The sequence below is a fragment of the Stegostoma tigrinum genome, chromosome 45 (genome assembly GCF_030684315.1).
Source record: "Stegostoma tigrinum isolate sSteTig4 chromosome 45, sSteTig4.hap1, whole genome shotgun sequence".
NCBI classification, from domain to species: Eukaryota; Metazoa; Chordata; class Chondrichthyes; order Orectolobiformes; family Stegostomatidae; genus Stegostoma; species Stegostoma tigrinum.
Window position 1 is genome coordinate 1,147,824 of NC_081398.1, and position 27,300 is coordinate 1,175,123.

At 50.3% G+C, this 27,300-nt stretch overlaps 1 protein-coding gene across 2 annotated transcripts; it reads right to left on the bottom strand.

The window, feature by feature from the left end:
* Window positions 1–5,053: 5,053 nt before the first annotated feature.
* Window positions 5,054–27,102, bottom strand: LOC125448785 (T-complex protein 1 subunit theta-like). 2 transcript variants are annotated; one of them, XM_048524318.2, is made up of 3 exons: window positions 26,710–27,102; window positions 26,113–26,173; window positions 5,054–6,782 (listed from the first exon to the last, which is right to left on the bottom strand). In XM_048524318.2, the coding sequence occupies exon 3, from the start codon at window positions 6,777–6,779 to the stop codon at window positions 5,124–5,126; it is 1,656 nt and encodes a 551-aa protein (XP_048380275.1). In that variant the 5' UTR covers window positions 6,780–6,782; window positions 26,113–26,173; window positions 26,710–27,102; the 3' UTR covers window positions 5,054–5,123. The 2 variants fall into 2 exon arrangements, with proteins under 2 accessions (XP_048380275.1, XP_048380274.1); XM_048524317.2 differs by lacking the exon at window positions 26,113–26,173.
* Window positions 27,103–27,300: the final 198 nt, after the last annotated feature.

Genomic DNA, 27,300 nt, shown 5'->3' on the forward strand with positions numbered 1-27,300 from the left:
ATCCCCCTTTTCTGATGAAGGGTCTAGGCCCGAAACGTCAGCTTTTGTGCTCTTGAGGTGCTGCTTGGCCTTTGTCCAGCCCCACACTTTATTAACATGTACTGGATGCCAGGGCGATGGTTCCTAGTTGGGGGAGGTGGTGGCCTGGTGGTATTATCGCAGCACTGTTAATCTAGAGACCCAGACAATGTTCTGGGTACCCAGGTTTGAATCCTGACCCGGCAGAAGTGGAATTAGAATTCAATAAAAATGAAATCTGGAGTTAAGAGTCTAATGATGATCATGAATCTATTGTTGATTGTTGGAAAAACCCATCTGGTTCACTAATGTCCTTTAGGGAAGGAAACTGCCAACCTTACCTTGTCTGGCCTACATGTGACTCCAACCCACAGCAACATGGTTGACTCATAACTGCCCTCTGGGCAATTAGGGTTTGGCAATAAATGCTAGTCTAGCCAGCGATGCCCTCATCTTGTGGGCGAATTAAATAAAAAGAACTGGGCTCCACATTCCCTGATCTCACCCTCAGCGGGGTAACTCGACCTGAGACACCACATTGCAACAGACCAGGGCACAGGGCTTTGGTGTGGACTGCGGGACAGTGTCTAGGGAGAAGTAGAGATGTAAACCTAACACTTCCAGCTAAATGACCATCATTTTCAGAAAATCTGCTTGTCTGGGAGCCAAGATATGAGTTCAGACACAGAGAAAGGTGCAAACTGGTCTCTCACTTCCATTTGCAGTAAGAACAGAGGGAGATTGATCGAGATGGAGAGTGACAGCAAGACAGATTAAGCAATGACAGTAAATCACAGAGAAATGGAGATTAGAGTTATTGATTCAGATGCTGTGTTTTAAAAGGTTAATTTCTCATCTTCACTTCCCCCATATTGTTGCAAATATGGATCATGGTGAATGCTGTTGAAACTTTGAACAGCGTGATGAAACAGTGGGGACAGTACAGAGTCATTAGGAGCAATAACTCGAGATAATGGAGCAGTCAATTGCTGTCCAGCTTCTGCTTCACTACAGCATTTTAATCACCCACCATCGCTTTCAAGGGATTTTGATAACTGTAACCATTTCTCATTGTTTGATCTCTCTATCACACTTAAAGGTGTCTGATCCCAGGACTGAGCAAAACTGGCCGCTGTAACAGAGTCATAGAGCTGCACAGACCCTTCGGTCCAACGCGTCCATGCAATCAGATACCCTAAATTAATCCAGTCCCATTTGTCAGCATTTGGCCCACATCCCTCTAAACCCTTCCTATCCATGTCCCCATCCAGATGCCTTTTAAATGTTGTAACTGTACCAGCCCCCACCCCTTCCGCTGGCAGCTCATTCCATACACACACCACCCTCTGTGTGAAAACGTTACCGGTCTCAGACGCAGAGGGACCCTCTGCTCCATGCGGAGTAGAAAGAGCCCTGGTTGTAGCGTCCATCCCTCTGAGATGGAGGTCTCGGTTTAAGTTCAACCTGCTCCAGAGGTGGGTCATAACATCTCTGAACAGTTTGGAGAGATAAATATGGTAAATTATGTTCAATCAGATGGATAAGGAAAGAAAACACTAGCATTGTTTGTGGGACCGTCTTGTGGCATGGTGAAGTTTGTAGAGTTTTGTGTATGCGTGGAGTTTCCACATTCTCCCCGTGTCTGGGTGAGTTTCTTCTGGGTGCTCCAGTTTCCTCCCACAGTCCAAAGATGTGCAGGTTAGGGTGGATTGGCCGTGCTAAATTGTCCCGTAGTGCCCAGGGATGTGCGGGTTAGGGTGGACTGGCCGTGCTAAATTGTCCCGTAGTGCCCAGGGATGTGCGGGTTAGGGTGCGTTGGCCGTGCTAAATTGTCCCATAGTGCCCAGGGGTGTGCGGGTAAGGGTGGGATTGGCCATGCTAAATTGTCCCGTAGTGCCCAGGGATGTGCGGGTTAGGGTGGATTGGCCGTGCTAAATTGTCCCGTAGTGCACAGGGATGTGCGGGTAAGGGTGGGATTGGCCATGCTAAATTGTCCCATAGTGCCAGGGATGTGCGGGTAAGGGTGGGATTGGCCATGCTAAATTGTCCCATAGTGCCCAGGGGTGTGCGGGTAAGGGTGGGATTGGCCATGCTAAATTGTCCCATAGTGCCCAGGGGTGTGCGGGTAAGGGTGGGATTGGCCATGCTAAATTGTCCCGTAGTGCCCAGGGATGTGCGGGTTAGGGTGGATTGGCCGTGCTAAATTGTCCCGTAGTGCACAGGGATGTGCGGGTAAGGGTGGGATTGGCCATGCTAAATTGTCCCATAGTGCCAGGGATGTGCGGGTAAGGGTGGGATTGGCCATGCTAAATTGTCCCATAGTGCCCAGGGGTGTGCGGGTAAGGGTGGGATTGGCCATGCTAAATTGTCCCATAGTGCCAGGGATGTGCGGGTTAGGGTGGATTGGCTGTGCTAAATTGTCCCGTCGCGCCAGGGATGTGCGGGTTAGGGTGGATTGGCCGTGCTAAATTGTCCCGTAGTGCCCAGGGATGTGCAGGTTTGGGTGTATTGGCCGTGCTAAATTGTCCTGTAGTGCCCAGGGATGTGCGGGTTAGGGTGGACTGGCCATGCTAAATTGTCCCATAGTGCCCAGGGATGTGCAAGTTAGGATGGGTTGGCCATGGGAAATGCAGGGTTACAGGGATTGGGGAGGGGGCTGGATCTTGCTCTTCAGAGAGTCAGTGTGTAGTTGATGGGCTGAATGGCCTGCTTCCACACTATAGAGATTCTATGATCGTAACAGTGATCTAATTCTATAATTCTACAAATCTAATTCTATAATCCTAAGGGGCTGCCTCCATAGCCCTTGACCCTTTAGTGATGTGCCTGTCCTATCCCTACCCACCTCTGCTTCAAGGACCCAGTCTTTGCTTGCGTCTGTGGGGTGGGGGAAGGACTGACAGACCGGGGCGGGGGTAACCCTGTGTGAAACGAGGTGGATCTGACCTGTCACAAACATTCAAAACCACATTGTTCCGAGCAGCGGCTACCGGAGGGACACAGATAGAGAGGAATCGAGGGAAGGGAGGGCGAGGGAGAGGAGGAGGTGGGTTTGTTGAGGGGCTGAGTTGAAGAGACGGTTGCAACAGGAATTTTCAAACAAATGGTTAGGGAGGGGCTACAGGAAATGCTGGACAGGGAGAATGCGCAGATGGAAAATGACAAGACTACCTCGATGGATCTTCCCAAAGGATCCGGTTCAGGCATGATGGGCAGAATGGTATCCTGCCATGCCATGAGTCAGGGTGTTAGAGTGGTGGCTACATCCAAACCGTTGTCTTACAGTCATGTGGGGAGGTGGGGTGCAGGGGAAACGGAGTTCCAAACAGCGAGTACGGGAAGTACCAGCTCTTGATGGGGTAAGTGTGGGCCCCAGCTCTGGGGGAGGAGGCACTGGGAGTTCAATACCCCTGGGTTCACTTCAGACAGGGAGGACCATTTTTGAACGTCAATCTTGATGGGGGTGGGATTAGGGTCATGAGGTGAACTCGGCTGGTGGGGACGGGGTCCTGCTAGTTTCTCCCCAAAAGAGCTGCTTCAGCCCAATGTGCAGCCACTCCTGAGAGTTGTGGGGGAGGTGGGAGGGTTTTAGGGAAACATGAGGAGAGACGGGGGTAAATATGGCACAGTACCAGAGGGTTCACCCGTAGAAACAAACACTCAACATCCCATTTCCCTCCAGGTTGGCGCAAGGAGCAGCAACATGGGCAGAGTCTCCAGCGATCAACGTAGGACATGGAGTTGAGGTGTGGGGGGGGAATGTGGAGGACATTCAGGGACCAAGGGTTTGATCATCAGAGCAGCCAACAACACAGGGGGAGGAGACTCCAGCTCAGGGCACCAGGACAACAGCAAGATGATCAGCAACTTGGTTAGAATTTACACTGACAGTCCCTGTCACAGGAGTCATGTAGAGGGAGCTTTACTCTGTACCTAACCCCTCGTGCTGCCCCTGGGAGTGTTTGATGGGGGGACAGTGTAGATGGAGCTTTACTCTGTATCTAACCTTGTGCTGCCCCTGTCCTGGAGTGTTTGATGGGGAACTGTATAGAGGGAACTTTACTCCATCTCTTATCCCGTGCTGTCGCTATTCGGCAGTGTCGAGTCAGCTGCACTCTGTATATGAGTGTGTGTGTGTGTGTGTGTGTGTGTGTGTGTGTTTGTGTGTGTGTGTTTGTATGAGTGTGTGTGTGTGTGTGTGTATTTGTGTGTCAGGGTGAGTGTGTGTGTGTCAGTATGAATATGTGTGTTTGTGTGAGTGTGTGAGTGAGGGAGAGTGTGTGAGAGCATGTGTGTGTGTGAGACCATGTGTGTGTGTTTGCGAGAGAGTGTGTGTGGGTGAGTGTGTGTAAAGAGAGTGTGTGTGTGTGAGCATGTGTGTGAGTGTTTGTGTGTGTATGAGTGTGTGTGTGTGTCAGTGTGCGTGTGTATTTGTGTGTCAGTGTGTGTGTATGTCAATGTGAATATGTGTGTGTCAGTGTGAATATGTGTGTGTGTGTATGTGAGTGTGTGTGTGTGAGTGTGTATGCATGTGTGTGTGAGTGTTTGTGTATGAATGAGTGAGTGTGTCGGTGTGTGTGTGTGTGTATTTGTGAGTCAGTGTGAGTATGTGTGTCAGTGTAACTGTGTGAGTGTGTATGTCAGTGTGAATATGTGAGTGTCCGTGTGAATATGTGTGTGTGTGTGAGAGTGAGTGAGGGAGAGTGTGTGAGCATGTGAAACCATGTGTGAGTGTTTGAGAGAGAGAGTGTGTGTGTGTGTATGAGAGTGTGTGTGAGTGTGTGTGAGAGTGTGTGAGTGTGAGGGTGAGTGTGAGTGTGTGTGAGTGTATGAGAGTGTGTGTGGGAGTGTGTGATTGTGAGGGTGAGTGTGTGTATGTGAATGAGAGTGTGTGTGAGTGTGTGTGTGTGTGTGAGTGTGAGGGTGAGTGTGTGTGAGTGTGTGTGAGTATATTTGGGATCTGCCTCCTTAAAGTGAGTGAACGAGTGTATGAGAGAGAGAGAGCGAGAGAGGTTGCTTGGCGCAGACACTGTTTGCTTTATTTGATCAGTGGGTGTGATTTATTGGATAGAGGGCTGGAAGCCGAGGGTGAGTGTCACGGACACTCAGTCGATGTGATCCGGTGGCTCGTCCCAGTTGGGGTTGTCTCCGCGGGGTTTGGGCCCACCAGATTTCTTGGCCATGATGATCTGGTCGACACTGAGCACAGTGACCGCGGCGTTGGTGGCGAGCCTGATGGCTGACCGTTTGACCAGGAGGGGGTCCCAAATGCCAGCTTCGGCTGCATCCAGCAGATCGGTGCCGCCGGACTCCATGTCAAAGCCCAGGTTGCGATGGCCCTCCTGGTGAGCAGCGTAGAGACGGGCAATGACCTGCTGCTCCTGGTCACCGGCATTGCGGACGAGAGCCTCGGCCACGTCCTGGAAGGAGCGGGCGTACTCCTGGATGGCATACTGCTCCAAGCTTGGGCATGAGGCGCCATGGGCCGCGACCCGCAATGCCAGCTCGACCTCGGTGGCTCCGGCCCCCGGCACCAGGCGGGGGTCTAGGCCAAGGCTCCTGTAGGTGCTCACCCCGTCCCGAATAGCCTCCTCCAGCTGGTCCTGGAGGCCGTGAAGGGGGCCCCTCAGCAGGATGGTGGCCACGGCTGGTGCCCCTTTCTCCTGCTCGAAGACCACCAGCTGGGTGCTGCCCACTTCCTGGAGGTACACGCGGTCGCAATTGCCCAGCTCCTCCGGAGATGGCGTTCCCAGCTTCAGGAGCGGCGTTGCTCCCACTGCCTTGGCCAGGCGGGTCAGCTCATGCCTGGAGTGTAACCGTACCACCATCAGCTGGTGCTGGTCGGCATAGTGTAGTGCCAGGTCACCCACCTTGCCCCCAACCACCAGCACAGTGACTCCAGCCTGCAACAGGGCCCGGACCTGGGCCTCCATTAGGCGCTCCTCCCCATCCCCGAAGCCCAGCATGTCGGCTGGCCCCTGAAGCAGCACCGTGCCCTTGGTCTCGGGCCTGGAGAGCTCGAAGGGGCAGCTGTAGACTGCCACCCGGGCGTCCCTCACCGAAGTCACCAGGCTCTCGGCCTCCTTCTTGAAGGCCATACCGCCCAGCACCACAGAGTCTCCCACCCCAGCCCCCAGCACCTTGCAGACCCTCACCAGGTCAGGGTCAAAGACACCGTGGCCTCCCGAGCAGACCACCACACAACTACGGGCTACCAGCTGGGAGAGCGGCCCCTCGTAGCCGCACTGCTTGCTCATGATGGGGGTCCGCACTGTGTTCGCCACCGCTCCCTCATCCAGCGGGGCCTCCAGCTGCCCGCAGCACAGCTCGTCCAGCACCTCTAGGGCACGCTGACAACCCTGGCAGTAACCCTTGATCACCTCAGGCACGGAGAGGCCGCTCCTGAGCAGGGAGCCCGCCCGGTCCAGCAGCGATCCAGCCAGCAGCAACACCAGGGTACGTCCATCGCCCACCTCCTCCTCTTGCATCTTCATGGCCAGCACCAGCATATTGGCAGCTGGGTGCTCGATCTGGTACTCGCGCAGCACCGTGCTGCTGTCCCCTGTCACCAGGATCTTCTGCAGGTGGCTCACCACCAGCTTGTTGAGGCCGCTCGGCCCGTAGGTGGCCCGCAGTGACTGTGACAGCTCCTTGCAGGCCTCGATGTTGCGGTAGACCACCTCCTCCAGGCCACTGAAGTACCGCGCCCCACTGGTCAGCATCTGCAGGTACCCAGGGGGTTTTGGAACATGTGCCGCCATCACCTAGAGAGGGAAAAAGAGAGAACACTCAACAGGGAAGCCAGCTCAATCCGTCCACCCCCTTCCTCCTCACTCTGCCTGTCCATCCCCCCCTCCCTCACTCTGCCTGTCCATCCCCCTCTCCCTCACTCTGCCTGTCCATCCCCCCCTCCCTCACTCTGCCCATCCATCCCCCTCTCCCTCACTCTGTCTGTCCATCCCCCCCCCTCACTCTGCCTGTCCATCCCCCTCTCCCTCACTCTGCCTGTCCATCCCCCCCTCCCTCACTCTGTCTGTCCATCCCCCCCTCCCTCACTCTGCCTGTCCATCCCCCTCTCCCTCACTCTGCCTGTCCATCCCCCCCCTCACTCTGCCTGTCCATCCCCCCCTCCCTCACTCTGCCTGTCCATCCCCCCCTCCCTCACTCTGCCTGTCCATCCCCCCCTCCCTCAGTCTGCCTGTCCATCCCCCTCTCCCTCAGTCTGCCTGTCCATTCCCCTCTCCCTCACTCTGCCTGTCCATCTCCCTCTCCCTCACTCAGCCTGTCCATCCCCCTCTCCCTCACTTTGCCTGTCCATCCCCCTCTCCCTCAGTCTGCCTGTCCATCTCCCTCTCCCTCACTCTGCCCATCCATCCCCCCTCCCTCACTCTGCCCATCCATCCCCCCTCCCTCAATCTGCTTATCCACCCCCCTCTCCCTCAATCTGCCCATCCAACCCTTTCCTCCTTACTCTGCCCATCCATCCCCCTCTCCCTCAATCTGCCCATCCAACCCTTTCCTCCTTACTCTGCCCATCCATTCCCCTCTCCCTTACTCTGCCCATCCATCCCCTTCTCCCTCACTCTGCCTGTCCATCCCCCTCTCCCTCACTCTGCCTGTCCATCTCCCTCTCCCTCACTCTGCCCATCCATCTCCCTCTCCCTCACTCTGCCCATCCATCCCCCCTCCCTCACTCTGCCCATCCATCCCCCCTCCCTCAATCTGCTTATCCACCCGCTTCCTCCTCACTCTGCCCATCTATCCCGCTCTCCCTCAATCTGCCTATCCACTTCCTTCCTCATCACTCTGCCCATCCAACCCCTTTTCCCCATCAATCTGCCCATCCATCCCCTTCCTCCTCACTCTGCCCATCTATCCCCCTCTCCCTCAATCTGCCCATCCACCTCCCTCACCGTCAATCTGCTCATCCATCCCCTCTCTCCCTCAATTTCTCCATCCATCCCCTTCTCCCACAATCTCTCTATCCACCCCCATCTCCCTCAATCTGCCCATCCAATCCCCCTCTCCTTCAATCTCTCTATCCATCACCCGCCCTCAATCTCTCCATCCGTCCCCTACCTGCTCAATCTGCTCATCCATTCCCCTCTCCCTCAATCACTCCATCCATCCCCTTCCTGCTCGATCTGCCCATCCATCCTGTTCTCTCTCAATCTGCCCATCCACCCCCCCTTCCCCCTCAATTTCTCCATCCATCCCCTATTCCCTCAATCTGCCCATCCATCTCCCCTTCTCCCTCAATCTGCCCATCCATCTCGCCTACTCCCTCAATCTCTCCATCCATCTCCTTCTTCCTCAATCTCTCCATTCACTCCCTTCACCCAATCTCTCCATTCATCCCCTTCTCCCTCAATCTGCCCATCCATCTCATTCTTCCTCAATGTACTCATCTATCTCACTCCCATCGTGATCATTATCTGTATGACTGGACCAGGTTTAGATACAGAGTAAAGCTGCTTCTACTGTTTTAAAATGAAAGTAAAGCTCCCTCTACACTGTCTCCCATCAACACGCCCAGGACAGGGACGGCACGGGGTTACATACAGAGTAAAGCTCCCTCTACGCTGTCTCCCATCAACACGCCCAGGACAGGGATGCATGGGGTTAGACACAGAGTAAAGCTTCCTCTACACTGTCTCCCATCAACACGCCCAGGACAGGGACGGCACGGGGTTACATAGAGAGTAAAGCTCCCTCTACGCTGTCTCCCATCAACACGCCCAGGACAGGGATGCATGGGGTTAGACACAGAGTAAAGCTTCCTCTACACTGTCTCCCATCAAAAGCTCCCAGGACAGGGGGGGCGGCATTGGGTGAGATACAGACTAAAGCTCCCTCTACACTGTCCCCCGTCAAGCATACCCAGGACACGTACAGCACGAGGTTAGATACAGAGTAAAGCTCCCTCTACACTGCCCTCCATCAAACACTCCCAGGACAAGGACAGCACGGGGTTAGATACAGAGTAAAGATCCCTCTACACTGTCCCCCATCAAACCCCACCCCCCCCCCCCCAGGATAGAGACAGCACGGGGTTAGACACAGAGTAAAGCTCCCTCTACACTGTCCCCCGTCAAGCATACCCAGGACACGTACAGCATGAGGTTAGATACAGAGTGATGCTTCCTCTACACTGCCCTCCATCAAACACTCCCAGGACAGGGACAGCACGGGGTTAGATACAGAGTAAAGCTCCCTCTACACTGTCCCCCATCAAACACTCCCAGGACAGGGGCAGCATTGGGTGAGATACAGAGTAAAGCTCCCTCTACACTGTCCCCCATCAAACCCTCCCCCAGGACAGAGACAGCACGGGGTTAGACACAGAGTAAAGCTCTCTCTACACTGTCCCCTATCAAACCCCCGCGCCCCCCCCCCCCCCACCCCCCACCGAGTTTCTGTAATGTGGGCTCTGTATAAAGAGAAATGACTGAGGTAAGCACCAGGCTGTTGAATGGATAATTTTGAAAAGCTGTAATCGCCGTGACGTGTGGGTGGAAATTGTCTGAAATGGCTGTCGGACCTAGGCTTTGTGAGGAACTCCTGGCTCTGAACCTCTGCCTGTTGCCTGAACCGTTCAACATAAGAAGATAATAGAAAGTGGATAAGGAGGAGGAGGAGTCGGCCATTCTGCCCTTCATGTCTACACTGCTGTTCCTTAAGCTCAGGGCTGATCATCTTCCTCACTTCTGGTTACCTCCCCCTGCCCCCAATGTAGCTTCATTCCCTGTGCCGAGGTATCTGTAGACCTCATTCCGAACCCTCGGGGGGGTCACCACCTGCAATAGTTCACTACATTGCAAAGGCAGAAATTTCTGCTTGAGTCAGGTCAGAAATGTTGGTCTCTTCTTCCTGCCCTGGGTTCCCTCGTCCAACTAGCATGGATGGGGGGAGTGGGGGTGGGTCGGGGAGGGTGGATTTCCTCTCGGGAGCTCCCCAGTCAAATCCACACCGGAATTTTATCTGTATCATTCAGCAACGTTTTCCTTTTCAACAAAGGGCCACTCTCCTTCACCTCTCCCCACAGCACCATCGCCTTACCCTGGGGATCTATCGGGTTAACCTTTGCTGATTTTAGAATAACTTTGAACAATCCTCTGGCTCTCCTATAGCATAACAGCTCCGTTCGTTACCTTGACCTGGGAAGATTTTATTAGATATTATGGTACACCACACGCGATAATTCTTTTGTTTCTGGGGATGATGCCTGTGTGGAGCAGCTAAGTCTGTGTTAGATTTAAATCCATGTAGCATCCTAGCATCTGGTTTTCTGTTACGCTGTCAGATTCTGATTTGAATTTGAATCAACACTTGTTTTGTGATGTTGTGAAGTTCATTGTCTTCATTCTGCTAGTTCCAATGGGCTGGACAGAGGGCAATGGAACCTTGATTTTTGTGACTTAGGAACCCAAACCTCAGCTGTGGTTCCTTAATATCTGACAATCGCAGACTAAACTCATCATCCTTGGAGTGGGGAAAATGTGGGACTTGGTCCCACAGGGAGCGGGAAAGGAGAATACTTTTGATAAATTGAAGGCGGCGGACATAGAAGCTGGATAAAGAATTGTAGAAAAACATTGAAGAGGGAGGAAGGAATAGAAACATATCTGTTGGGTGGGAAAATACACATGCAGTTCAGAAAACACCGATATGGAGAGATGGGCTGAGTGGCCTGTTTCTGTGATGTAGGCTCAATGTAATACCATGTAATCTGGACCTTGTGCTCTAGGGTATTGTACAGTGAGGATTTGTATTCATAATTTTCAATGATTCCTGTCTGAACTTTCTTGTTATTTCATCTTTTTTCGTGTGTGTGTGTGTGTGTGTGTGTGTGAGAGAGAGAGAGAGAGTGTGTGTGTGTGTGTATGTGTGTGTGAGACAGAGTGTGCGTGTGAGAGAGTGTGTGTATATGTGTGAGAGAGAGCATGTGTGTGTGTGTGTGAGAGAAAGAGTGTCCTTGTGTGTGTGTGTGCATGTGCGTGTGAGAGAGACAGTGTGTCTGTGCGTGTGTATGTGTGTGTGTGTGTGTGTGTGTGTGTGTGTGTGTGAAAGAGAGTGTGTGTGTGTGTGTGTGAGAGAGAGAGCATGTCTGTGTGTGTGTTTGTGTGTGAGAGAAAGAGTGTGCATGTGTGTGTGTGTATGTGTGTGTGAGAGAGAGTGTGTGTGTGTGTGTGAGAGAGAGAGAGTGTGTCTGTGCGTGTGTATGTGTGTGTGCATGAGAGAGAGTGTGTGTGTGAGAGAGTGTGTCTGTGCATGTGTATGTGTGTGTGTGTGTGAGAGACAGTGTGTGTTTGTGTGTGAGAGAGAGAGTTTGTGTTTGTAAGAGTATGTGTGTGTCTGTGTGCAGTGGTCCATAAATTGGCACATGACTGTTTGTGAGTGCAAGTGAGTGTATGTGTGTACATGTGAATGTGTGAGAGAGTTGGAGTGTACGTATATCTGAGCGTGTACATGTGAGAGAGAGAGCGTAAATGCTTGTTTGTGTGTGAGAATTGGGAAATCATGTGTGACCAATCTGCTGATGTTCTTTGAGGACATGTTCTTTGACTCATGGTTAAAGGGGACCTGGTGGATGTATTGTATAGATTTCCAGAAGGCATTGATAAGGTGCCACATTACAGGTTATTGTGGAAACTAAAAGCTCATGGGGGTGTGGGGTAACATTTTGGAGTCGATAGACGATTAGCTGGCTCAGAGGAAGCAGAGAGGGTAGACATGAATGACTCCTTTTCAGGTTGGCAAGATTAGCGGTGTTCAACAGTCATTAGTACTGGGACCTCAATCATTTACAATTTATATGAATGATTTGGATCAAGGGATGAAAGGTGTAGTTGCAAAATTTGTTGATGACACAGAGATAAGAAAGTAGATTGTGAAGCAGAAATAAAAAGCTGTAAAAGATATGGATAGTGAACTCCACAGAGGATGGTATCTGATCATCAAGTCACCCTTTACTGACATATGCATTGTACTTGACAGTGGTCCAGAGTGAACAGAATCTCTGACAACCCTAAGATAATAAAATGTGAGGCTGGATGAACACAGCAGGCCAAGCAGCATCTCAGGAGCACAAAAGCTGACGTTTCGGGCCTAGACCCTTCATCAGAGAGGGCGATGGGGAGAGGGAGCTGGAATAAATAGGGAGAGAGGGGGAGGCGGACCGAAGATGGAGAGAAAAGAAGATAGGTGGAGAGAGTGTAGGTGGGGAGGTAGGGAGGGGATAGGTCAGTCCAGGGAAGACGGACAGGTCAAGGAGGTGGGATGAGGTTAGTAGGTAGCTGGGGGTGCGGCTTGGGGTGGGAGGAAGGGATGGGTGAGAGGAAGAACCGGTTAGGGAGGCAGAGACAGGTTGGACTGGTTTTGGGATGCAGTGTATCCACTGTACCCGGTGCGGCTTCCTCTACATTGGGGAAACCAAGCGGAGGCTTGGGGACCGCTTTGCAGAACACCTCCGCTCAGTTCGCAATAAACAACTGCACCTCCCAGTCGCAAACCATTTCCACTCCCCCTCCCATTCTCTAGATGACATGTCCATCATGGGCCTCCTGCACTGCCACAATGATGCCACCCGAAGGTTGCAGGAACAGCAACTCATATTCCGCTTGGGAACCCTGCAGCCACATGGTATCAATGTGGACTTCACCAGTTTCAAAATCTCCCCTTCCCCTACTGCATCCCTAAACCAGCCCAGTTCGTCCCCTCCCCCCACTGCACCACACAACCAGCCCAGCTCTTCCCCCCCACCCACTGCATCCCAAAACCAGTCCAACCTGTCTCTGCCTCCCTAACCTGTTCTACCTCTCACCCATCCCTTCCTCCCACCCCAAGCCGCACCCCCAGCTACCTACTAACCTCATCCCACCTCCTTGACCTGTCCGTCTTCCCTGGACTGACCTATCCCCTCCCTACCTCCCCACCTACACTCTGTCCACCTATCTTCTTTACTCTCCATCTTCGGTCCGCCTCCCCCTCTCTCCCTATTTATTCCAGCTCCCTCTCCCCATCCCCCTCTCTGATGAAGGGTCTAGGCCCGAAACGTCAGCTTTTGTGCTCCTGAGATGCTGCTTGGCCTGCTGTGTTCATCCAGCCTCACATTTTATTATCTTGGAATTCTCCAGCATCTGCAGTTCTCATTATCTCTGACAACCCTGTCAGCCAGGGCTCCCTGATTGAACCCAATGAATAGCCCTCATTCAGAGAACTCATATTCTCCGTGGTCCACCAGGCTAACCTCATTACCATCACCTCAAATAGGTACTGAGCTTGGGCAAAAATGTGATAAATGGAGTGAAATGTGGGAAAATGTAACATTTGGGCAGGAACAAAAATCAGAGAATCATATTATCTTAACGGTAAAAGGTTGCAGATGCAGAGGGATCTGGGTGTCTTTGTGCATGCATCATGAAAGTTTAGTGCACAGGAGCAGCAAGTAATAGATTGTCATCATTCAGTGCAAGGGGGAATTGAAAACAAAAGTAAGCAGAGCTCAGCAGGTCTGGCAGCATCTGTGAAGAATAACATCAGAGATAATCTCAGAAGAACGGTCACCGGACCCGAAACATTAACTCTGATTTTTTTCTTCACACCTGCTGCCAGACCTGCTGAGCTTTTCCAGAAGCTCCTGCTTTTGTTCCTGACTTACAGCATCTGCAGTCCTTTCGGATTTTACAAAATTAGGAGGGTCATGTGTCAGTTCTACAGGGCACTAGTGGAACTTATACGGCGTGCTATGTTGCAGAATCGGTCTCTTCATGGAAGGAAGGATGTCAATGAGTTGGAGAGTTTGGAGAAGTTTTATCGAATGGTGTGGAGGGGAGGCAGTAGGGCTGATGAGGAAAGCTTAGATAGGTTACGGTTGTACCCACTAGAGTTGAGAAGAGAGATACTGAAGAGCGATTAAACCTAAGGGGCCTAGGCAGGGTCGGGGTAGAGAGGGAGAGCCTAGGACATGGGCAATAATGGCAAATGGCCCATTTGTCTCCCCTAATCACCTGCTAGGAACCAGAATCAAAAGTCCCTGTCATAATCAGCAATCTCCCTCTCTCTACCCCCCTCATTACCCTCCACTCCCTCACCTCTCAAACAATCTAGCTAACTCAGCCTTGAGTCAATTCAAAGAACCCGCCCCCCATTACCTTCGGGAAAGTAAATTCATACTTTAACAGCCCACTGAGTGAAAAGTAGTCTCCTCATCGCTGTCTTAAAAGGAAGATCTCTTATTCTGAAACTGTATCCCCCAGCTTTCAGCCTCCCAGCAAGATGCAACATTGTCAGAGTATCAACCTGTCCAGCTCCTTCAACCTTCCTCACCTCCAAATTGAGCAGGGGAATACTATATCACACTCCCGCCTTGTAGAGGGTGGCACAGGCTTTGAGGTAGTCAGGAGGTGAGTTGCTCGCTGCAGGATTCCCAGCCTCTGACCCAGTCTTGTAGCTGCTGTGTTTGTGTAGTAAGACCAATTGAGTTTCTGGTCAGTGGTGTCTCCCAGGACATAGATTGTGGGGTATTTCAGTGATGGTAACACTACTGAATGTCACGGTGCGATGGCTACATTATCTCCGGTTGGAGAATGTCATTGCCTGGCATTTGTGTGGTGTCAATGTGACTTGCCTTTCGTAAGCCCAAATTTGAAGATCTTTCTATGGGGGCAGCATGGTTCAGTGGTTAGCACTGCCACCTCAGATCTTTAGGGACCCAGTTCGATTCCAGCCTTGGGTGACTATCTGTGTGGAGTTTGCATGTTCTCCCTGATTCTGTGTGGGTTTCCTCCGGGTGCTCTAGTTTCCTCCCACAGTCCAAAGATGTGCAGGTTAGGGTGGATTGGCCGTGCTAAACTGTCCTATAGTGTCCAGGGATTTTATGTTAGGTGGATTATCCTTGGGTGGGGACTGGATGGTCCAAATTGTTTGCTTCCACACCGTAGGGATTCTGTAGGTGGAAATGGACTGGTTTAGTATGAAGTGCTTTAGCATTTATACCTGATCCAGAGTTTATTCATAGTTTCCATTGCTTGAAGCTGATATATTTACCTCTATAGCTCCATCCAGTTGACACAGTTCTGAAACAAGCCAGCCATGAAAAGACCAAGCAATGTTAATGGAGCCAGCCACTGTTTCTCAAGGAAGGGAAGCGCTCAGTGAAGTGATTTTGGTTTTGGTCAGTTTGTTTATCGAGTCATAGAGTCACACAGCATGGAAACAAGCCCTTCAGTCTCACTTGTCCATGCCAACTATGTTCCCAAATAACTCTGGTCCCACTTCCCTGCATTTGGCCCATATCCCTCTAAACTCTTCCTATCCATGTGCATATCCAAGTGACTTCTAAATGCTGTAACTGTACCTGTATTTACCACTTCCTCTGGCAGATCATTCCACACAAGAATTACACGCTGAGTGAAAAAGTGGCCCCTCAGGATCCTGTTAAGTCTTTCTCCTCTTGCCTTAAAAGTATGCCCCATAGTTTTGAACTGAACTACTCTAGGGAAAAAAACCTTTTGCTGTTCACATTAACAATGCCCTTCATGGCATTTATAAAACCCTATAATGTCACCCTTCAACCTCCTACGCTCCAGTGAAAACAATCCCAGCCTGTGCAGTCTATCCTTAAAACTCAAACCCATCAGACCAGGCAACATCCTGACAAAATCCTTTCTGAACCCTCTCTAATTTAATAATATCCTTCCTCTAGCAGGGTGACCAGAACTGTACACAATACTCCAAACGTAGCCTTACCAACATCCATTACAACCTCAACATGACATCTCAACTCCACTACTCATTGGCCTGAGCAATGAAAACCAGCGTGCTAACTGTCTTCCTAACCACCCTGTCTAACTGTGATGCAACTTTCAAAGAGTTATGTACCTAACCCCTAGGTCTCTGTGTTTGACAACACTCCCCAGGGCCTTACCATTAAGTGTACAAGTCCTGTTCTTGTTTGTCTTACCAAAATGTAACACTTCACATTTATACAAATTAAATGGATGATCCATCTGCCACTCCTCAGCCCATTGGCCCAATTGATCAAGATGCTTTTGTAACTTTAGATAACCTTCTTCACGGTCGAATATACCACCAAACTTACCAACCATGCCAGACGGCTGTGAAGATGCTGACTCGTGGTTGGGGTATAAAGATTTGCATCGCTCTTTTGCCCAAGATCATTGTCACTGGATCGTTACTGGATATTGGGGGACCGTTGGTTGAACGGACCTGCTATTGGCGGATCATTATGCAGGCATTGGCCTAACACCAATTCGGGGAAAAGTTGACCTAGAGCTGTTGTCTCAGCAAGCACCCGCCTCCCAGGTCAGGACATAGAACATAGGACAGTACAGCACAGTACAGGCTCTTCGGCCCACGATGTTGTGCTGACCTATTACCCTAATCTAAGTTCAAACTACCCTGCATACCCTAAATTTTACTATCCTCCATGTGCCTATCCAAGAGTCGCTTATCAGTCTCTAAGGTATCTGACTCCACTCCCACTGCCGGCCGTGCATTCCACAAGCCCACCACTCTCTATGTAAAGAATCTCCTCTGACATCTCCCCTATACCTTCCACCAATCACCTCAAAAATGATACCCCCTCGTGATAGTCATTTCCACTCTGGGAAGAAGTCTCTGACTATCCACTCTATTAATGCCTCTCATCATCTTGTACGCTTCTATCAAGCCACCTCTCATCCTTCTTCGCTCCAATGAGAAAAGCCCTTGCTCCCTCAACCTTTCCTCATAAGACCTCCCCTCCAATCCAGGCAGCATCCTGGTAAATCTCCTCTGCACCCTGTCTAAAGCTTCTACATCCTTCCTATAATGAGGTGACCAGAACTGAACACAATATTTCCAAGTGTGGTCTAACCAGGGTTTTATAGAGCTGCAGCATAACCTCATGGCTCTTAAACTCAATTCCCCTGTCAATGAAAGCCAACACACCATACGCCTTCTTTACAACCCTATCAACAGGATAGCAACTTTGAGGTATCTATGGATGTGGACCCCAAGATCCCTCTGTTCCTCCAAACTGCCAAGAACCCTGCCATTAACCCTATATTCTGCATTCAAATTCAACCTTTCAAAATGAATCACTTCGCACTTTTCTGGGTTGAATTCCATCTGCCACTTCTTTGCCCAGCTCTGCATCCTGTCAATGTCCCACTGTAACCTACCACAGCCCTTCACACACTATCCACAGCTCCTCCAATCTTTGTGTCATCAGCAAGCTTACTAACCCACTCTTCCAATTCCTCATCCAAGTCATTTATATAGATCACAAAGAGCAGAGGTCCCTGCGGAACACCACTGGTCACCGAGCTCCAGGCTGAATACACGTACATATCAGCACAGTCTCAGTCAATGCGTGGGAATCAGAACCTACTACCACCCCCTGTCTTCTATTGGACAGCCAGTTTTGTATCCAGAGGGTCAGAAACACAATTAGAGTGTCTGTGAAGAAGGTGGAAGACGGTGCACTGGTTGATCGGACCTTGTTTGCGAAGAGGATTCTGCTGATCTAATGTGGATTCCAAGCAGCAGACATCTACTCCCTGCAGGATTTCCCCAGCAGTATGTATTTTGACGTGACCTTCAGGAATGTGAAGCAATGTGAGTGCGTCCTGGAGTCAGATGGTCACCACCCACATGTACAACGCCCCCATGTGTCAGCAGCGGATGTTCTGACCTTCCTGGGAAGGTATGTGAAAGTAGAGAGCGACAACAGTGATGTAATGGACCACTTCGGGAACTGGACCAGCAAACGGCAGGTCAAGGGAACCCTGAGGGCAGATGCAGATGGCAACATCCTCCACTCGCTGTCCAGCTTTGCGATTGGTAGGATCCGAGCTACCTGATGTATGCGGGGAAACCCAAGGTGTGTCATACCTGTGGGAGATCAGGGCACTTGGTGGCAGAGTGTAAGGCGACCCTGTGCAGGAGCTGTACGGAGGAGGGACACCTGACAATGGACTTCCAAAAGGCAAAGAACTGTAACCTTTGTGGGGAAGTGAGCCACATCCATAAGATGTGCCCATGATGGGTGGACAGCGGTGTGGGGTACATAGGCTCAAATGGCAAGGAGGGCAACGTTGGCTGATTCCTCCCAAAGGTCAGAAAGGTGCCACCCTCCAGCAGGGAAAATGAACAGATGGACACACAGGAGGGTCAAACTGCAGGAGAGAGTCATAAAGCCAATACAGCGGCAAAACAGACTCATCCCCCTCTTGAGAATCCAAAGCCAAAGGAGGAGGAAATGATGAAGGAACCAGGGGAGTGGGAAATGGTCAAGAAAAGCCAGAAAAGGAAACCTCGCCAGGCCTCCACACTACAACAACAGCACAGGAAGAGGCAGCTACAGGATGGCCACAGAAGCTCCTCCAACGAAGAGGACTTATAGAGGGAGGCCATCAACAAAAAAAGGAGGATCAAGGTTACCAGGAAGAAGGAAAGGAGCACTTCCCTAAGCAAAAACAGTAGATGTCGGGAGGATAATACAATGTGAGGCTGGATGAACACAGCAGGCCAAGCAGCATCTCAGGAGCACAAAAGCTGACGTTTCGGGCCTAGACCCTTCATCAGAGAGGGGGGTGGGGAGAGGGAACTGGAATAAATAGGGAGAGAGGGGGAGGCGGACCGAAGATGGAGAGTAAAGAAGATAGGTGGAGAGAGTGTAGGTGGGGAGGTAGGGAGGGGATAGGTCAGTCCAGGGAAGACGGACAGGTCAAGGAGGTGGGATGAGGTTAGTAGGTAGCTGGGGGTGCGGCTTGGGGTGGGAGGAAGGGATGGGTGAGAGGTAGAACAGGTTAGGGAGGCAGAGACAGGTTGGACTGGTTTTGGGATGCAGTGGGTGGGGGGGGAAGAGCTGGGCTGGTTGTGTGGTGCAGTGGGGGGAGGGGACGAACTGGGCTGGTTTAGGGATGCAGTAGGGGAAGGGGAGATTTTGAAACTGGTGAAGTCCACATTGATACCATATGGCTGCAGGGTTCCCAGGCGGAATATGAGTTGCTGTTCCTGCAACCTTCGGGTGGCATCATTGTGGCAGTGCAGGAGGCCCATGATGGACATGTCATCTAGAGAATGGGAGGGGGAGTGGAAATGGTTTGCGACTGGGAGGTGCAGTTGTTTGTTGCGAACTGAGCGGAGGTGTTCTGCAAAGCGGTCCCCAAGCCTCCGCTTGGTTTCCCCAATGTAGAGGAAGCCGCACCGGGTACAGTGGATGCAGTATACCACATTGGCAGATGTGCAGGTGAACCTCTGCTTAATGTGGAATGTCATCTTGGGCCTGGGATAGGGGTGAGGGAGGAGGTGTGGGGACAAGTGTAGCATTTCCTGCGGTTGCAGGGGAAGGTGCCGGGTGTGGCGGGGTTGGAGGGCAGTGTGGAGCGAACAAGGGAGTCACGGAGAGAGTGGTCTCTCCGGAAAGCTGACTGGGGAGGGGATGGAAAAATGTCTTGGGTGGTGGGGTCGGATTGTAAATGGCGGAAGTGTCGGAGGATAATGCGTTGTATCCGGAGGTTGGTAGGGTGGTGTGTGAGAACGAGGGGGATCCTCTTGGGGCGGTTGTGGCGGGGGCGGGGTGTGAGGGATGTGTCGCGGGAAATACGGGAGACGCGGTCAAGGGCGTTCTCGATCACTGTGGGGGGAAAGTTGCGGTCCTTAAAGAACTTGGACATCTGGGATGTGCGGGAGTGGAATGTCTTATCGTGGGAGCAGATGCGGCGGAGGCGGAGGAATTGGGAATAGGGGATGGAATTTTTGCAGGAGGGTGGGTGGGAGGAGGTGTATTCCAGGTAGCTGTGGGAGTCGGTGGGCTTGAAATGGACATCAGTTGCAAGCTGGTTGCCTGAGATGGAGACTGAGAGGTCCAGGAAGGTGAGGGATGTGCTGGAGATGGCCCAGGTGAGCTGAAGGTTGGGGTGGAAGGTGTTGGTGAAGTGGATGAACTGTTCGAGCTCCTCTTGGGAGCAAGAGGCGGCGCCGATACAGTCATCAATGTACCGGAGGAAGAGGTGGGGTTTGGGGCCTGTGTAGGTGCGGAAGAGGGACTGTTCCACGTAACCTACAAAGAGGCAGGCATAGCTGGGGCCCATGTGGGTGCCCATGGCCACCCCCTTAGTCTGTAGGAAGTGGGAGGAGTCAAAAGAGAAGTTGTTGAGTGTGAGGACGAGTTCAGCTAGGCGGATGAGAGTGTCGGTGGAGGGGGACTGGTCGGGCCTGCGGGACAGGAAGAAGCGGAGGGCCTTGAGGCCATCTCCATGCGGAATGCAGGTGTACAGGGACTGGACGTCCATGGTGAATATGAGGTGTTGGGGGCCAGGGAATTGGAAGTCCTGGAGGAGGTGGAGGGCGTGGGTGGTGTCACGGACGTAGGTGGGGAGTTCCTGGACCAAAGGGGAGAAAATGGAGTCCAGATAGGTGGAGATGAGTTCGGTGGGGCAGGAGCAGGCTGAGACGATGGGTCGACCAGGGCAGGCAGGTTTGTGGATTTTGGGAAGAAGATAGAAACGGGCCGTGCGGGGTTGGGGAACAATGAGGTTGGAGGCTGTGGGTGGGAGGTCCAGATGTCGGGAGGACCTTGGTAAAACCAAGCCTTCCAATGTTGGGAACCTGTGGAGATCCCTCCATCCCACAGCTCTGGGCAGCCAGGAGCACTGATGCCTCAGCAAGGAGGAGGGGACAGCCCCCCCATCAGACTCAGAACCAGATGTTCCCAGCTTCATCCTCACCCCAACAACAGCAGACTACAGAAATGGCCTGTGAGGTGAACTGGTCAGTTACCTCAGCCCTGCAAGAGTCCAACTGTTCACCCACATAACAGGGATGCAGTGACTGCCACAGTGATGAGATCTCGGGAAAACAGGCTTCAGGTTCTAACCATTGTATCAACTCAGAATGGGTTTAAAACTGCAAATATTAATGTGTGTGGTGTTAAATCTACCGAACGATGTGTCTCCACATTGGCATAAACATGCTCCCCTGAGACTAATTACCATGTACACCCCAGCAGAAAAGATTAAGGAGTTGGCCGTCCTGCAGCAGTTTCCAATCCTACTGGCTACAGCCAAGGCCGGTTCATTCTGGCCGGAGACTTCAACTGCATCATTGATGCGGATGGACGATCCGGTGTCGGGGTATTGGGGGAGACAGTAAACCGGATGCCAAATCCAGATTCCTGATGGAAACAGTAAACGATGCCAAGCTGCACAATGTCTGCAGCACCCCAGCAGCATAGATACACCTGGTCGCGACGCTCAAACTGCAGGATGATGTTAGGCATGGCATTAACCAGGAAATTAGAGATGCAGGTGATAAGGGAATGTCAGTGATCATGGATGATTTTAATATGCACATAGATTGGGCAAATCAAATTAACCACAATGCTGTAGAGGAGGAATTCCTGAAGTACAAACGGGATGGTTTTCATCAACCAATATGTGGAGGAACCAACTAGACAGCAGGCCATCTGAGACTGGGTACTGTGTAATGAGAAGGGAATCATTGCCAATCTAGCTGTCTGAGATTCCTTGGAGATGAGTGGCCATAACGGGTTAGAATTTTGTTACCAAAGTGAAGAGTGAGGTAGGTGATTCAGAGAGTAGGGTGCTGAATCTTATTAGAAGGAAAGGAAGCTATAAGGATATGAGCCATAAATTGGCCTTGAAAGATTGGGGAGAGTTGCTGAAAAGAATGACAGTGGACAGGCAATGGCAAACATTCGACGAACACAGGGGGGAACTGCAACAACTGATTATTCCTGCATGACACAAAAGCAAAAATAGTTTCGCCAATCCATGGTTTACAAAAGAAATTACAGAGCTCATCTGATCCAAGGAAGAAGCATACAGATTGGCCAAGTAAAATGATATGTCTGAGGATTGAAAGCAATGTAGAATTCAGGATAAAGGGATTGATGAAGAAGGGGAAAATAGAGTACAAAAGGAAGCTTTCAGGGAATTATAAAGACCGAGACACGCCAAAGGCTGTTACATAAGATAAAGTTGCACGGTATTACAGGTAATGTACTGGCATGGATAGAGGATTGGTTGACCAGTAGAAAGCAAGAATAGGGGTAAATGGGTGTTTTTCTGGTTGGCGGTCAGTGGCTAGTTGTGTGCCTCAGGGATCAGTGTTGGGACTGCAATTGTTTGTGATTTATGTAGATGATTTGGAGTTGGGGACTAAGCGTGGTGTGTCAAAATTTGCAGATGACACCAAGGTGAGTGGTAGAGCGAAGTGTGCAGAAGACACTGAAAGTCTGCAGAGGGATATAGATAGTCTAAGTGAGTGGGCAAAGGTCTGGCAGATGGAGTACAGTGTTGATAAGTGTGAGGTCATCCATTTTGGTAGGAATAACAGCAAAATGGACTATGTTTTAAATGGTAAAAATTGCAGCACGCTGCTGTGCAGAGGGACCTGGGTGTCCTTGTGCATGAATCGCTAAAAGTAGGATTGCAGGTGCAGCAGGTGATTAAAAAGGCAAATGGAATTTTGTCTGTCATTGCTCAAGGGATGGAGTTTAAAAACAGGGAGGCCTTGCTGCAGCTATATAGGGTCCTGGTGAGGCCACACCTGGAGTACCATGTGCTCCTTATTTGAGAAGAGATATACGAGCACTGGAGGGGGTGCAGAGGAGATTCACTCGGTTGATTCCAGAGTTGAGAGGGTTGGGTTATGAGGAGAGACTGAGTAGACTGGGATTGTACTCATTGGAATTCAGAATAATGAGGGGAGATCTTATAGAAATGTATAAAATTATAAAGAGAATAGATAAAGTGGAGGCAGGGAGGTTTTCTCGGCTAGCAGGTGAAACTAGGACTAGAGGGCATTGCCTCAAAATAAAAGGAAGCAGCTGTAGGACTGAGTTGAGGAGGAACTTCTTCACCAAAAGAGTTAGATATCTGTGGAATTCCCTGCCCAGTGAAGCGGTTGAAACTATCTCACTGAATGTGTTTAAGGCAAGGCGAGGTAAAATTTTTAAACAGTAAAGGAATTAAGGGTTATGGTGAGCGGATGGGTAAGTGGGGCTGAGTCTCAAAAAGATTAGCCATGATCTTATTAAATGGCGGGCAGGCTTGAGGGGCCAGATGGCCTACTCCTGCTCCTACTTCTTATGTTCTTATGAATAAGAGTTTCTATATGTATGTGAAAAGAAAGAGATTGGTGAAGACAAAAGTAGGTCCCCTACAGACAGAAATGGAGGAATGTATAATAGGGGAGGAAGAAATGGCTGAGCAACTGAATACATAGTTTGATTCTGTCTTCACAAAAGAGAACACAAAGCAGATACCAGAAATATAGGAGAATGCAAGGCTTAGTGAGAGGAAAGAATTGAGGAAGATCAATGTTAGTAGAGAAATAGTTTTGGGAAAGTTGATGGGATTGAATGTGGATAAATCCCCAGGGACTGATCATTCACATCCCAGAGTGCTTAAGGAAGTGGCTGTAGAAACAGTGGATGCATTGGTGGAAATTTCAGGATTCTACAGACTCTGGAACAGTTCCTGCAGATTGGAGGGTAGATAATGTCACTCCAGTATTCAAAAAGAGAGGCAGAGAGAAAACAGGGAATTTCAGATCAGAGAGCCTAACATTGGTAGTGAGTGAAATTCTCAAATCCATTATCAAGGACTTTATAGCACAGCATTTAGAAAGCAGTGGCAGGATCTGACAGAGTCAGCATGGATTTATGAAGGGGAAATCATGCTTGGTAATTTTGTTGGAATTCTATGAAGATGTAGCTAGTAGAGTTGATAAGGGGGAGCCAGTTGATGTAGTGTATTTGGACATTCAGAAACTGTTTAATAAAGCCCCACGAGAGATTATTGTGCAGGATTAAAGTGCACGGGATTGGGGGAAGTGTACTGAAATGCATAGAAAATTGATTGGCAGAGAGGAAATAAAGGGTAGGAATTAATGGGTCCTTTTCAAATTGACAGGCAGTAACTAATGGGGTGCCGCAGGGATCAGTGCTGGGACCCCAGCTATTCACCATATATATTAATGATTTGGATGAGGGAACAAAATGTAACATCTCCAAGTTTGCAGATGATACCAAGTTGGGTGGGAGGGTGAACTGGTTGAGGATGCAGAGATCCGTCAGCATGATCTGGTCAGGTTGGGTGGATGGGAGAATCAATGGCTGATGCAGAATAATTTGGATAAATGTGAGGTCATTCACTTTGGAAGCAAATTACTACCTGAATGGCTATAAATTGGGAGAGGGGGAGTGTGCAGTGGGACCTGGGAGTCCTTGTGCACCAGTCAGTGAAGGTAAGCATGCGGGTGCAGCAGGTGGTAAAGAAGGCAAATGGTATGTTAGCCTTCATTGTGAGAGGTTTCAAGTTAGGGTACAAGGATGTGTTGGTGCAGTTATACAGGGCCGTGGTGAGACCACACCTAGAATATTGTGTGCAGTTTTAGTCTCCTTTTCTGAGGAAGGATGCTCTTGCCCGGGAGGGAGTGCAGCAAAGGTTTACCAGGCTGATGCCAGGGATGGCGGGACTGATGTATTAGGAGAGATTGACTCGGTTGGGATTGTTTTCACTGGAGTTCAGACAAATGAGAGTTGGGGAGGAGTCTCTAGAAACTTACACAATTCTAACAGGGGTCACAGTGTGAGGATTTGGGGCAGACCATTTAGGATGGAGATGAGGAGACATTTCTTCACCCAAAGAGTGGTGAGCCTGTGGAATTCATTACCACAGGAAGTAGTAGATGCTAGAACACTGAATATATTCAAGGGGTGGCTAGATATAGCACTTGAGGCGAATGGGATCAGAGGTTAGAATTCATAGAATTAGAATTCCTCCAGCATAGAAGCAGGCTATTCAGCCCATATGATCTACACTGATCCTCTGAAGAGCATCCAACCTAGACCCAACCCTCTACCCTGCATTTCCTGCAGCTAAGCCACCCTAACCCGCACATCCCTGGGCACTATGGGGCAATTTAGCATGGCCAATCCACCCTAACCTGCACATCTTTGGACTATGGGAGGAAACCGGAGCACCCGGAGGAAACCCACGCAGAAACAGGGAGAATGCGCAAGCTCCTGACAGCTGCCTGACGGTGGAATCGAATCTGGGCCCATAGCACTGTGATGCAGCAGTGTTAACTACTGAGCCAGTACAAACTTTTAAATTCAATTCACAATCAAGTGAAATGCACTTTGTTAATAAAACTTACAGCAACTAAAACAGGCCATTCAATCCAACTGCTCCGTGTCTGTTAATGTTCAACATGCGCCTCAAAAGATGCAGAAAAATATCCAGCTGTCGTGGAAGAGAAACCACTTTATGGGTTATGGGGACAAAGCAGGATTAGGTTATTGAGTTGGACAATCAGCCATGTTGTAAAAAATGGTGGAGCAGGTTTGAAGGGCCGAACGGCCTCTTCCTGCTCTAATCTTCTATGTTTCTGTATTCTCGTTGAAATCATTTACATAAATTGTGCAAATAAACAATGTGAAATCGATAGAGGAGGTCAAGCAGCTGGAACAGTCAATCAAACAATATCTTGGGTGTATCAAGAGAATTTAGGAGGCATGGCTAGTAAGTAAAGTAAGGAATGTATCCTACATAATCAAAGACCTCTCCCAGATCAGTTACACTGTCTTCACCTGCTTGCATCAGGCCAAAGATAGAAAAGTTTGAACTCACTGAGAAACAGATTCAAGAATCGTTTCTTCCATGCTGTTATCAGACTTATGAGTGGATCCCTACAATGTTAATGTTGATCTCGCTCTCTCTCTCTCTCTGCACCTTTCAGGCAGCTGTAACAGTGTATCCTGCACTCTGTTGTATTACCCTGATGCATTTGTATGGCACAATTTGCCAGTAAACACATGTAAAACAACACTTTGCACTTTACCTCAGCACAGTAATCAATCTAATCGAACCAAATTGAAGAGGCTGGAATTGGAGGACCCTAACAATCTCACTACCTTGCAGGACTGGGGGAGATTTCAGAGGCACCAAGTCAGTAGAATTTACATTAATTCATTAAAGCAACAACTGTGCGAGGACTATTAAATGCCAGGTTGTGATGTTCTCAAGAGAAATAAAAATAAAATGACAGTTTTACCTGAGTAAATAGAGAGAATTCATTTTAACTGCAGTGGAGTCAGCAATACGATAGAATGTTCCTGGCAAAATAAGAGACATGACAACAACTAGATAAACAATCTGCATTCATAAAGCACCTTCACTCAAGGGAGAGACTTTAGTGTTCAGTATCAGTCAACCAGAACAACCCTGGTCTTTATCGACCATTTAACACAGTGGCTACAAGAGCAGGTTAGAAGCTGGATATCCTGCAGGAGTAATTCATCTCCTGACTCGCCAAAGCCTGACCACTACCTACAAGGCACAAATTAGGAGCCGGCTGAAATATCCCCCACTTGCCTGGATGGGGGCAGCTCTAAGAACACTCAAGAGGCTTGACACATTCCAGGACAAAGCAGCCCCCGCTTGATTGGCACCACATTCACAAACATCCACATCCTCCACCCACTGACCCTCAGTCGCAGCAGTGTGTACCATCTACAATATGCAAAGCAGAAATTCACTAAAGATCCACAGACAGCACCTCTCAAGCCCACGACCCACTTCCATCAAGAAGGATAAGGGCAGCAGATACATGGAACGCCAACCCCTGCAAGTTCTCCTGCAAACCACTTACCATCCTGACTTGGAAATATGTCCCTCCCAACTGGCACCGAGCACAAGGACAATGGCAGCTCAATTTCTCACAGGCCACGAGGAATAGGTAATGAATCTTAGGTCGGTGTGAGAGGACCACGTCCCGTGAGTGAATCAGGAAAAGAACATCGATTCCTGGGAATTTGTCAGGTCAAACATGAGCTAGCACAGATGTGATGGGTTGAATGGTGTCCGTCAGACTATGTCATTTCGTGGACGAATGAATGGAGAATACAACAAGCATGCAGATGGTTGTTCCCCCACATTCAGGTCATCCATGGGGTGGTAACTGGTTGAGAAGGGGCAAAGGTGCCAAGGCTGAGGTCTTCGCCCCTCCACCCTGGGTGAGGGACTGTACCTTTAAGACTGCCTTCACCAGTTCGGAAATGGTGCGCAGGCCTCGGCGTCCGGTGTCCCAGGGCAACAGGCGGCAGCCAATGGAACAGCAGGAGTCAGCGGATTGACGGGTTGAGGAGACCCGCCCCTCCCAGGCGCTGCACCGTTGCTAAGGAAACGGCACCAACGACCACCGAGACCTCTCAACCAACACTGCTGGAGGGTGGGGTCTCGC